We start from the raw sequence: 12,106 nt of genomic DNA, 5'->3' as shown, positions 1-12,106 counted from the left end.
AAGGCACCGCATTTTATATGGCATCTGTCCTTATAAATAATTGTAAGTCCCACTCCTCTGATACCAAATGTTATTCCCACTTGTCCGATGCCAAATGCAATGGTGTCTTTCTTTGCATAGATGTATAACAATAACAAAGTTATACACAGCAGTAATAGTAGTGTAACTCCATTCGGGTTCCCAGACCCGACTCCAGTGTGTGTAAGTATGTGGGAGGGGGTCTTCCCACATATACTAATACTAAGCAATTCTTGAACACCAGCAGGATGTCTGAGAACTCAGTTCTGCTGCTATCTGACTAGAGACAGCACCAGATTTCCAGGTTAAGGGTTCCGTCCTACATGACTGCCCTCCACTACCCACTCCAGACACCAGTGGCAAGCCCCAGGCAGCTCCCTGTGCTTCTGATCTACTGACTACTGATTGGAGGTTCCTATGATCTCCCCCTTAGGTTGGATTAATTTGCTAGAGTGGCTCACGAACTAAGGAAAACGCTTAACATTTACCAGTTAATAAAGGATACAAGCTAACAGCCAGATGAAGAGCAACAGAAGGCAAGGTCCCACATAAAGGAGCTTCTGTCCTCATGGAGCTCGGGGTCTGGCTCGGTGGCACGTGAGGGGTTTTGGTTCCCAAAGCATAGAAGCTCTCTCCGACTGAGCAGCAGGATCCAACAGAGCGGGGCAGAGCAGGGAAAGAGAGCAAAAAATTTTCCTCAGGGTTTTTTTAAGGGCTTCATTGCATAGTCACGATTGACTAAATTATTGGCCATTGGCTGACTCAGCTTCCAGCTTGGGTCCAGGGTGGGGACTCACCCTGCCCTTGGGTGGGGGTCCAGAAATCTCTCATTAACATGACAAAACACTGTTTCACCTTTAAAACTTCAGTGTTTTCAGGAACTGTGGATGCAGAACAAATACACTTGGGAAATAACATTTGGTCACCTGAATGACCAAATATGTGTTTCACAACTCTGTATATCACAATGACTTTCTTTCACAACAGCTATAATTTCATGTCCCATCTAATGTAGTGCCCTAAACACCAAAATCAAGTAGTATATACGGCTAAAGTAACCTCAGCCTCCCAGTTTACTATAATAATAAAAGATTTGACTTGAGTCTGTCTTTAATACATTATACTTTTTCACTGTTACTGGTTTGATTTCTGGCTCCACAATTTGTGAACAGCTTATGTTAAATGCAGTGGGGTACAAATGTGGGCAGGAAAATATGATCCTTGTACTCCAGCTAGAGTTACTAATTTCATTAAATTGATAGGCCATCAATTGTTAGATGTACCATCATTTTGTTCATTACTTGAAAATAAACATACTGCTGTCAATTAAACTGATAGTACTTCAGAGGTGTTAAATGTAGGGGGAAGTATGTATCTTAGAATCAATGAAATATGGTATGTATTAGAATGCAAGCAAAAAATTGACTTAAGGCACAATTAAAATCCGATAGTATTTACCATCCTTCCTATCTACAACATTTCACATACCCAAAACAAATTATTGGGTCTTTATTAGGATAAAAATTCCAAGAGTATTTCTGAATTCCAAAGTTCCCTGAAACTTGGCCAGATTTGATGTGTATGAAAATAATTCTTCATAGAAGCCTTTATATCTTTTTTTTTTTTTAAACTTTTTTAAAAAGTTTAAGTTGATGTCATTTGGGACATAATTTAGCAATACTTATTACAACCTTAAGATTTTATCCTTTGACCCTTTGGTCCATGGCTTATAGGTCTGGTCTAAGGAAGTAATGCTTAGGAAGTAGGAAACCATTATGCACATAAGCATTCACAGCAGTATTATTTATTCTAGTAAATATCAGTAGCACCATAAGTGCCCAATAATAGAAAATAACTGCTTAACATACAGCTATTAAAATTGTATTTCTGTAAAGTTTACAACATAAAAGAAAATGTTTATGTTCAAAGAATAAATGGCAGCCTAGGTGCTTTACATAAAATACATACCCATTAAATATACATAAAATACATACCCATTAAATAATGTGAAAATGTGTAGGAAAAATATCTAGAAATATACCAAGCTACCAGCAGTTGGTTGATTGGGCAGTAAGGTACAAATTTTTTAAAACATTTTCCTACTTTTTACATTTTCCAAATATATAATAATATATATTTATTTTAAAAACAGTGATTTTTTTTAAGAGATACTCAGGATTTGGTTCTTGAAAGCTCTCGTTATGATGGGCCCCATACTCGTTTTCTCACCCCTTCGGGCCAGTCTTGTGGCAGCCACAGGGTTTGAGCCTCTGGCGGCCCCGCCCCGCCGTGTGTCTCCTGTCCTTCTCCATCAGGCTCCATGTTCCCCCCGCCCAGAACCCACAGCGGCATTCGGGAGATGTTTATGCTAGAGTCTCCCCCCTGTCTAGGGTGAATCCTCACCCGTTGTCGGCCAGGGTGGATGGGTGGTAGTTGTAGCCAAGGAGACAGGGATTTGGACAATTGATTCTGGCTCAGAACCTCAAGATGATAACTGACTTCTTTTATAAATTGGGAAGGAATGGTGTGTTTCTCAGATATATTATTGGAAATGGATATGAGGGACATGAGGGGTGGGGAAATGAGCATCTTTGTCAAGAGTTTTTAGTGCAGTCCCAGCTCGCTAACAAGACAAGTCGTGAGACTGAGCCTAGAACCTGCCTGGAGAAGAAGCTGGGCAGAGCTCCCGAGCCTCGGGGCACCTCCGCCCTGTCGGGCCGCTGGCCCTGTGTGCCATGGACAGAGCGCTGAGGTTCTGACAGGTCTCCATAGCTGCCCCCACTTTTGGCTGGCACGCACAGCTGCCGGCCTACCTCCTTTTCCCTTGCTTCTCCGCTGTTCCTCCTCCTTGGGTGCGGCCCGAGCATCGTTTCTGCCATCATCTGTGCTCTTCTGCCTTAATGACCACCAGTAGCATCATGTTACTGAAAATACCTGTATCCCTCAAAATTCGCACAGTTTTTATACCATCACAGAGAAAACAGTCGAGTGTCAGGGCGGGAAGTAATGGTCCTGAGAGTGCCACACCCCAAAGCTCATGGCACTCGGTTGCAGCCACGTTCAAAGTCAGCCTGTGTGATCAAGGCAAAAGGAGGGGCTGCCGGGCGGGATGGCCAGCCGCAGGCCGCTGCTCCATCAGCTGTCTGCTTGCCCTTCCTGCCATCGGGCTTGCCAGAGTCGGAAGAGTACTTATTTCCAAGTTTTTTGCACTGTGTAACAACTTTCTTTCCACCACTGCATATATATTAATTAACAGAATGCTCCTTCTAATGTTTAGCTAATTCCCTGCTGATACTCATGGTAGACGTTCCTTCTTATGCCTTCACATTCAGCTGTAGGCAGGACCACATTTAATGAATGTTGGACAAGATGAGAGCTTAAATGAGAATTTAACTCTTTAAAATATCTGGAGCAAACAGCAGTACAACTTTCCTTGTAAGTGGCAAGCCTGTGTTTAAAACTCCTACTCTGAGGAAAACCATTATTTGTCCTGGCGCTAGATTTTGTGGGAGTTGTTTGGTTAGCTCTGTTCAGTGATAGAAGGAGCAGTCACTCAGAAGGAACTTGTAGTTGAGCTTTGCATGAAATGGTCAGGTCAAGGCTGTGATTCTGCAATTAAAACCATAAAACAATATACCAGAGCCCCGCTTATAAGACGGTGAAATATATCTGGTTGCAAATAATTCACTAGGACAACTTTCAGTATACTGGAGGGCAGACAGAGAATGATAGAATGAATAAACATACGTATAGTAGGAATAAAGCATAGGAGTAAGACACTGTTTTTGTCTCACATTCCAAGTGTTTGAGGTTTTCCTCCAGGAAAAATGATCCCCAGCACCTTTGTAGAATGTAAAGATACTAAGATTCTTTCTTTGAAGCATATGGTTTGTGTGCTAAAAAAGTAATCACCTTCAGTCTAACACATCCTGTTTTCTTGGAAAGCTAGACACGTACCTCTTATCCACAGATGTAATGACTGTAGGATCTATGTCCACCTTTAATCCATCAATTCTTGACAGCCCACCAGACCAAGGGTATTATATTTTACAGATATTTTACAAGCTGGATTGAATGGAGAAACCTTGAGCATGGAGCGTAGAAAGGAGAAGCTGTTCTATGCTCCATGCTCAAGGACTATGCAGAACTCAATGCGAGTGTGTAGTTTATCCTGGGCATTTTAATACAGAGTTATCATTATGATATTAAATTTGCATATGTGTTTTGTTTACTATACTCATTGACTCCATATGAAGAAAAGCAGAATGCCCATTCCCAGGGCAGATGCCCTCTTAAGTAAGTTCTGGCATTTATCTTCTATTCTCTAAAAGCATCCACCTCCATCTTCTAATTGCTGATTTTAATGGGAAGGAAAGGAGCTGTCCGGTTTTTCACTGGGTCTTGGCCTCACACAAGTCTCTTACTTGAGACTTGATGTCACCTCAGATAGCTACATGGGTCTTACATATGTGGAACATGTTCCCATGCATAGATGTAAGGCATGTGGCTTCATCCACAGGGCCTGGGTGGGGAGACGATGGTTATGGAGCTATTCTCTTCTCACTGCATATACTAACCCTTGTTATATAATAGATAGTATTTTGCTGATGGGGACTTAAGGTACGTTGAAAGAAATATGTTGCAGATGACTTAGAGTTAGTTCCCTTCCAGAGCTGTGTTCTTTACTATGCTTCTCAGTGGCTGCACTGCTCGGTGAAGGCACCTTTTGATCTGCATTTGAGTTAGTTCTGCTGCACTGTCATATCTATTAATTGTGTGCTCTTAGAAAATGAAAATAGAACTATTTTCTTTCCCCACAATAAAATATAATTCCATAAATTAAAGCCAGTTCATTGGTCATTCCATTTCCAAAAAAAAAGTTTTAAATAAGTATCTGGCTTTGAAACAACTCCCAAATTTTAGAAACCACAACAAAAATTGAAAGAATCAATAATTTTCATCCAAAGCTGTAAAATGTAATATATATGTGGTGGTAGATTGGACTTGGATGTAATGAGCCTTACTCTAAGGGAGCAAAACACCATGAATCATTTTTATGAAATCTATGAACTCTTTAAATGCACTAACCTTTAAGTAGTAGTCTTATTTTACAAAAAAAAAAAAATGAATACCTTAATTCTGAGCCTATTTCCTTCTTACCAATAGGATCTGGCCTATGATAACTCCAAAAGTTATAGCTAAGAACATCATAGACTTTGTTGTCTAAAGAGTACCTGTGTGCTTGTTCTGTTTTATGCTTGCTTATTAATTGGAAATTACATGTGCAATTTTTGTATTTTAAGGCGCTCAACCAGAATGCTGAACTAAGGAGTCGGTTGAACAGAATACATTCAGAATCTATCATTTGTGATCAGGTTGTCAGTGTAAATATTATCCCTAGCCCTGATGAGGTAAGACTTAGTTTTAATAGATGGAGAGTACTTAATTTTTCGCATCTAAATCTACTGCATTGTTTGGGGTATTTTTATACAGTTCTTTCACTGTTAATAAGATTCCCTGCATAAATATTTGTATTACTGACACTCCAGTGTTCTTCAGTGTGAAGGATGTATATGAGCTTGACATCATTTATTCTTGGTGATCAGTGTTTAATTTATTCCTGTGTTCACCTGATACCATTGAATATTAAGTTCATATATCTACTTCAGCTTGTGAATCTTCTGTGTCACTCTCTGTCTTCATTAAATATGTTCATTATTATCAAATGGCCCATGAAATGCTGAAAAAAAAACATTTTTAGCTGAGAAGGTGCTAAATGAAAGATTTCTTAAAGTTTGTTTTGAAAGCTTTATGCTAGAAGTCCCCTGACCTTGCCAAGATACCACAAATGTTGCTGCTACTGATGATGATAATTAGTACCCAATGTGTCAAGTAAAGCTTACCCTGTGCTAGGCATCATGCTAACCACTTGCCATGTGTTATCTCACTTGACACTCCCAATGACCCTCTGAAGTAGGTGCTCTTATTCCATTTTTCAGAAGAATTTTTGAAGAAATAGTAAGAGGGTAGAAGAACATTTAGTATTTGGGCTAGACTTAAGCATGTAATTCTGCTTGTAACCCTTTATAAAACTATTCTTCTTACCTTGAGAATTTACACTTTTCAACAGTGGTATTAGAACTTTATATACAGTGGTACATGTAGCAAGGTGAAAGTTTTAACTAATATTAAGGTCATATTTGCACAAAAATACACATTTTACTAGAAACCTATAGGTACAAAGGTTATACCATCTAATTGCTTAGAAAATACCATCCCAAGACAGCTTCTCTGTGATTATGCAGTTCATGCTGTGTGGATTCCCCTCCATGGGTTCCCTGACCTCTGATGACACTTATGCCCAGAATCTGGAAATATTTTTAAAACTTTGTCACTCAAAAATCAGTTAACAGTCCCAGTTGGAGTCTTCTTTTTAACCTGAAATGTGCACTAGGATATATATATTACAGTTTTCTTACATATTTTCTGGTTGAAGCTTAAATAGCCCCGTTGAAAACAGTATTTACTGAATAAAAGTGCACTTAATGAACAAAAATACAGTTTGAAGTAAAGTTCAGTACTCTAGTCATATATTTCATTGGGTAAAATTAAAATTGGAAAAATGACTTGTATATTCTGTCTCAAAAATTTGTTTTGTAGATTTTTTCCTTAGCATATCTCTAATAGTTTCTACAAATAATTCTTGAGGTTTAGTGTACTGGTTAGAATATGACTGACAATGTAAGTATATGAGAATGTACTTGTCTCCTCAGTCAATTGAGGGTATTGGTAGGGGCTCCATCTGTTAAATTCCACTTAATACAAAACAGCATAGATTTAAAATTAAGTCATGACACCAATACCTTTCAACTATGCCTTTGGATTCTTTTTTTTTTTTAAATAAGGTATCACTGAAATACAATCTTATAAAGGTTTCACATGAACAACACTATGGTTATTACATTCACCCATATTATCAAGTCCCCCCGCATTCCCCATTTAAGTCACTGTCCATCAGCCTGGTAAGATGCCACAGAGTCACTACTTGTCTTCTCTGTGCTACACTGTCTTCCCTGTGCTACACTTTCCCCCTACATTATGTATGCTAATCATAATGGCCCTTAGTCCCCTTCTCCCTCCCTTCCCACCCCCTCCCCTTTGGTAACCCCTAGTCCCTTCTTGGAGTCTGTGAGTCTGCTGTTTTGTTTCTTCAGTTTTGCTTCATTGTTATACTCCACAAATGAGGAAATCGTTTGGCACTTGTCTTTCTCCACCTGGCTTATTTCACTAAGCATAATACTCTCCAGCTCCATCCATGTTGTTGCAAATGGTAGGATTTGTCTTCTTATGTGTGCCTTTGGATTCTTTAGGCATATTAGGAGGAACTTAACGCATTGCAAGACAAAATTACTTGTGGTCACCACTCTTTTAACCTATGCTGTGAATTTCTCTAGAAATCTGGCTGGCATATCACAGTCAAATTTTAACAAATAACTTTTCTCACAGGGAAAAATTACTACACCATATGCTTCTCTCTTCTGTAGGCTGGTGAGCAAATACATGTCAATCTCCCCGTGTCACAGCAAGTAGCCAATGAGAGCCGCCTCTCCATGTCAGAGTCCGTCTCTGAGTTCTTCGATGCCCAGGAGGTGCTCCTCTCTGCAAGCTCGTCAGAGAATGAGGTAAGGTTCTTCGACTGGTCAATCCCCACTGCCTCTGACTGTAAGTTTGGGTTAAAGAAAGTTATAAGGCCATGGAACTTTTTTTTTTTTGATGTTATAGGATGGTGTCCAAATTGTGGCAAAGCCAAAAACATGCAAACTCTAGTGGCTACCATTTTACTGGTCACTTAACACTTCTGGGCCCCAGCTTATTACTCTTAAATTTGATGAGTGGAAGAAAATAATCAAGTATTTATTTTGACTCTCTTGTATAATTCATATTTCAGGGTAACCAAAAAGTTGATAACAGTCATTTATAGAAAGACTAGCTAATGAGTATGGAATGAATGAGAGAATTAGGAGATCACCATTTATGTACACACACACACACACACACACACACACACACTCTTTACCTGAAACACGAATTTGAGCTTAGAAGGATGCTGGCTTCATTATCAAGTTCGGTAATATGGCTTTTGGAGGCCAGCAGTGGCTACCATAAAAGCTTTTTGGCTTGGTTTGGTTTGGGTTTTTGCATTGAGGTAATTGACATACAACATTATATTAATTGCAAGTGTACAATATATTTTAGATTGTTCTTTATGCTTGTGAGGCTTGGCAAGGTCATAGACTCCAGTTGTGTCTTCCTTAGGTTGTAGAAATTAATTCTTTTACTGAATTTTAGTCAGGTACACTTAAACTTTTTATTTTATAATGATTATTATTATTTTGGATGGGAGAAGTAGCCAAAACTCTTTCCCACACAGTTGATTAGGAATTTTGTCATTTGAGATTGCAAATCTGTACTGCATTTTTTACAAAGAAGGAAATTAAATAGTTGATAAAAATTATTTCCATATGCATAGAAAATAGATTAGAAGGAGATATCCTGACAAATAGTCGTAGTTGTTTTTGATGTTTGGAATTATGAGTGATTTTTAGAAATAAAAATAAGTGGAATAGAGAAAGAATAGTGAGCCCATCACTTTTAGAATGGGGGGAGGGTCAGATAGAATTCTTGTATCAGGTTCTGAGTTTGTTAACACCCCAAGCCGTGCACCTGCCAGTCAGATCCCAAGTAATACATCATCAGAGTCACTGAGACTCCTACTCATAAGCCCAAATACTAGTTTAACTATTCATGATAATGGATGCTGGCAGATGGCAAATCTGCATGGGAAGACTACTTTCGAGTTACGGAGCTCTTGGGAGAGCAAGGAAGTAGCAAAAGAAGTGAATTGAGTGAACTAAAGGTCAGGAAGGCCAGAATGTAGTATCTCCATTATAGGAATACTCTGCCACACGGACAGGGTATTTTTGTCTGTGAGCCAGTCTGCTAACCCAGGGAAACTACCACGCTGGACATATGCTTCCAGCATTTTCTTTTCTGACTCTCCCATTTCCGAGCTCCCTTTACTAACCAGGCCTTCCTTGCAGTCAGGTTACAGTCAAACTTCACTATGCTGTCTGGGCTCTGACCAATCATCGGATGGCTTTAGAGTTCATTTCTCTGAGAACAGCCAGATTTTCTTATGTCCAGGTTTGGGGTTTGGGGGACACCCCCAACTGAATATCCAGGTGCCACCTGCAGCAGACACTGGCAATTCAGAAACAAAGAGGATGTGAAGCAGGTTACTGCACAAGTCCAAGCAAAACAGTGGTGCCACCCCTGGGAAGAATGAACCTAGTGTCAATTCCTGTAACTGGTTTTCCTGCTTCCCTTCTTGCACCTCTAATCCATTTTCCACTGGATAGCCTGATTCATTTTTTCTGAAATGCAAATCTCATCATGTCCCTATTCCCCAGAGTCCTTAGGATAATTTCTAAACTCCTTAGGTATCAAAGACCCTTAGAATCTGATCTGTGCTCTCAGCTGCAGCCTCTTGCAACCTCTATTCTCCTGGAGCCTCCCAGGGCCAAACAGACTGATTATTGGAGTTGTCAATTAGCTAAAGACACTCCATGACCCTTACTGAAACAAGGAGAGTGATTGTGCTATGACCTACATTGGAAAACCTGAACTGCCCACCTCTTGCTTGTTCCTGAATCTTACAGGTCTGCATAAATGACTGTTTTTACTTAAAATTTCCCTGATGATCAGTCCTATCTTGTCCTTCAGTCAGGTCACAGTCAAACTTCATTATGTTATCTGGGCTCTAAGCCAGCATCGGATGATTTGGTCCTTCAGTCTTAAGCATTTGAGGATGGTAGACCAGGAGCTACACCCAGGGGGCAGACGCTGTGACAGTCTCAAAGTTGTTCCTCACTTTGGCTAAGACTTTGCCACAGCGTCAGCCTCCTCCATCTGAGTTTCTGAATTCCCTTGGGATGAGATCTCAGAAGGCTCCTCAAGTCTTCACACCAACAGACTTGGCTAACCCACTGGGTTACTTTAGTGACATGTGTGACTCCCAGCTGAAGCCAGAGTAGGTTCAAGCTGCCTGTTCTACACTGCAGCAGCCGGGAGAGATCGGGCTTCTGCGTGTGCCGTCCCCCTGGCTGGAGCACTTCTCCTGAGAGCCTCATGTTCAGATCCCTCACTTGCTTCAGTCCGCTCAGAAGTCACCTTCCGAGAAGCCTGTCCTGGCTGCACAAGCTACATTTCAGAGCTCCCATTTCCTCCTCTCCCCTGACCTTTCATATCCCTCTTCTCACTTTGTTTCTCACTCTCTTTAGTGTATATGTTGCCCTTTAACTTTATTCTCATGCTAGCTTTAGTTTCATTTTAGTTCTGTGTTTTTCTCACATAGAAAGTGGATTAATTGTTGATTTCTCCCTGCCCCTACTTCCCCCACTCCCAAATATTCTGCCAGATTTTGTCCATTACACTTCAAACATGGCTCTTAAAGCAGCTTTACCTCCAGATCCTCCTTGTGGCCATCTTAATCTAAGCTGGCAATATTTCTTACCCAGGTCTGTGTAGTATCTTATTATCTGACCTCCCTAGGGCAAGCAGCCAAGTATCTTCCTGAAAACTAAATATCATTCCCTTGCATCCTCACAGGATTATATGTGAAATGTTAATGTTTATATGAAAAATCCTTCACATTTGGATCCTCTTCTTGTTCACCCCACGCTCTGTCACAGCCCGTCAACTCCATAGCATCCCTAGAACGAAGGTGCCCCTCAGGGTTCTACCTTTGCACACTCTCCCTTCCTCCTGTTCTTCTCCCCCTCTGACAACTTCTCCAACATTCAGCCCAAGTACTTTCCTCCAGGCAACCTCTCCCAGCTCCTCCAGAGGGAGGGATAGAGCCTCCTTGTTTGTACATCCTTACTGTATATACTATTCGGAAATACTTCTGGTTACGTACTGGCCTGCACCAGCCTCCCAGCCCAGCTAAGACAAGGAGCTACTGAGAGGTAAGGGCTGCTTTTGAATAGTCCTGTCTTCTGGCTCATGGCAGACCCTCAAGTATTTTGTGCACATATTTTTCACCATGACCTGTGCTTCTCATTTAGGCAATAATTTGTTGTTTTTACTCATTTGATTTTCTGAACTTTTAAGACGGAATAAGAATTCTTTCTGCTTCCTTAGGCTTCAGATGATGAGTCTTACATCAGTGATGTGAGTGATAATATATCTGAAGACAACACCAGCGTTGCAGACAACATTTCTCGGCAAAGTATGCATCCTTTGAGCTTCCAGGTTATTCTGTCAACACCCAAATTAGAACACTGGTGATTCAGTTAATCATTTTCTGCTCATTGATTCCTTTTACAACTGATTGTTTAATAAATGTTATGTTTGTATAATCTACTGAGGTAAATAGTTGACAAATCTGTTAGGTAGATGGTTAAGTGAAGTTTTACTTCTTGCTTAAACCAAAAGTTTGATTCCTTCATATTAAATATGTTTAATTTTTTAAAATTTGATTTGTACAATCCTGAATAATATTTGAGTGTATTTGACATCTTGTTTAAAAAACTGTACACTGACATTTGCGCACTTATTAGCAACCCTTGTATTGAAAATAATTCCATTCACTCATGAAAGAGTATAATGAAGGCTTAAGAAATGAATCACAATCAGAATTATTTGAAAGGGCTATTTCTCTCCTGGGTATTTTATGAAATCAAAAAAGCAAAGTATCCTTTATTGTGATTCTTGCCTTTCTCCCTCTTCCAGTCTTGAATGGGGAGCTTACAGGAGGGGCTTTCCGAAATGGACGTCGCACGTGCCTGCCAGCTCCGTGTCCCGACACCAGTAACATTAACCTGTGGAATATCTTAAGGAACAACATCGGTAAAGACCTCTCTAAAGTCTCCATGCCTGTGGAGCTGAATGAGCCACTCAACACCCTACAGCATCTGTGTGAGGAGATGGAATACAGTGAGCTTCTAGACAAGGCATCCGAAACCGACAACCCGCATGAGCGCATGGTAATAAATAACAGAGCAGCAGCCTTCGGGGACTTGTCCAC

At 40.3% G+C, this 12,106-nt stretch overlaps 1 protein-coding gene across 6 annotated transcripts in view; it reads left to right on the top strand.

Annotated features, from left to right (window-relative positions):
* OSBPL6 (oxysterol binding protein like 6) overlaps positions 1-12,106 on the top strand; it is a 212,423-nt gene that overhangs the window by 188,920 nt on the left and 11,397 nt on the right. For 5 of the 6 annotated variants that reach the window (XM_036879419.2, XM_057503889.1, XM_057503888.1 and 2 more), the window contains 4 exons: positions 5,322-5,429; positions 7,563-7,700; positions 11,221-11,308; positions 11,812-12,065. In XM_036879419.2, coding sequence (XP_036735314.1) covers positions 5,322-5,429; positions 7,563-7,700; positions 11,221-11,308; positions 11,812-12,065 — 588 coding nt within the window. The remainder of the gene's footprint in view (positions 1-5,321; positions 5,430-7,562; positions 7,701-11,220; positions 11,309-11,811; positions 12,066-12,106) is intronic. The other variant, XM_057503890.1, reaches the window with a different exon arrangement.

Source organism: Manis pentadactyla, chromosome 6, assembly GCF_030020395.1.
Source record: "Manis pentadactyla isolate mManPen7 chromosome 6, mManPen7.hap1, whole genome shotgun sequence".
NCBI classification, from domain to species: Eukaryota; Metazoa; Chordata; class Mammalia; order Pholidota; family Manidae; genus Manis; species Manis pentadactyla.
This window is presented reverse-complemented; position numbering and strand designations above follow the sequence as displayed.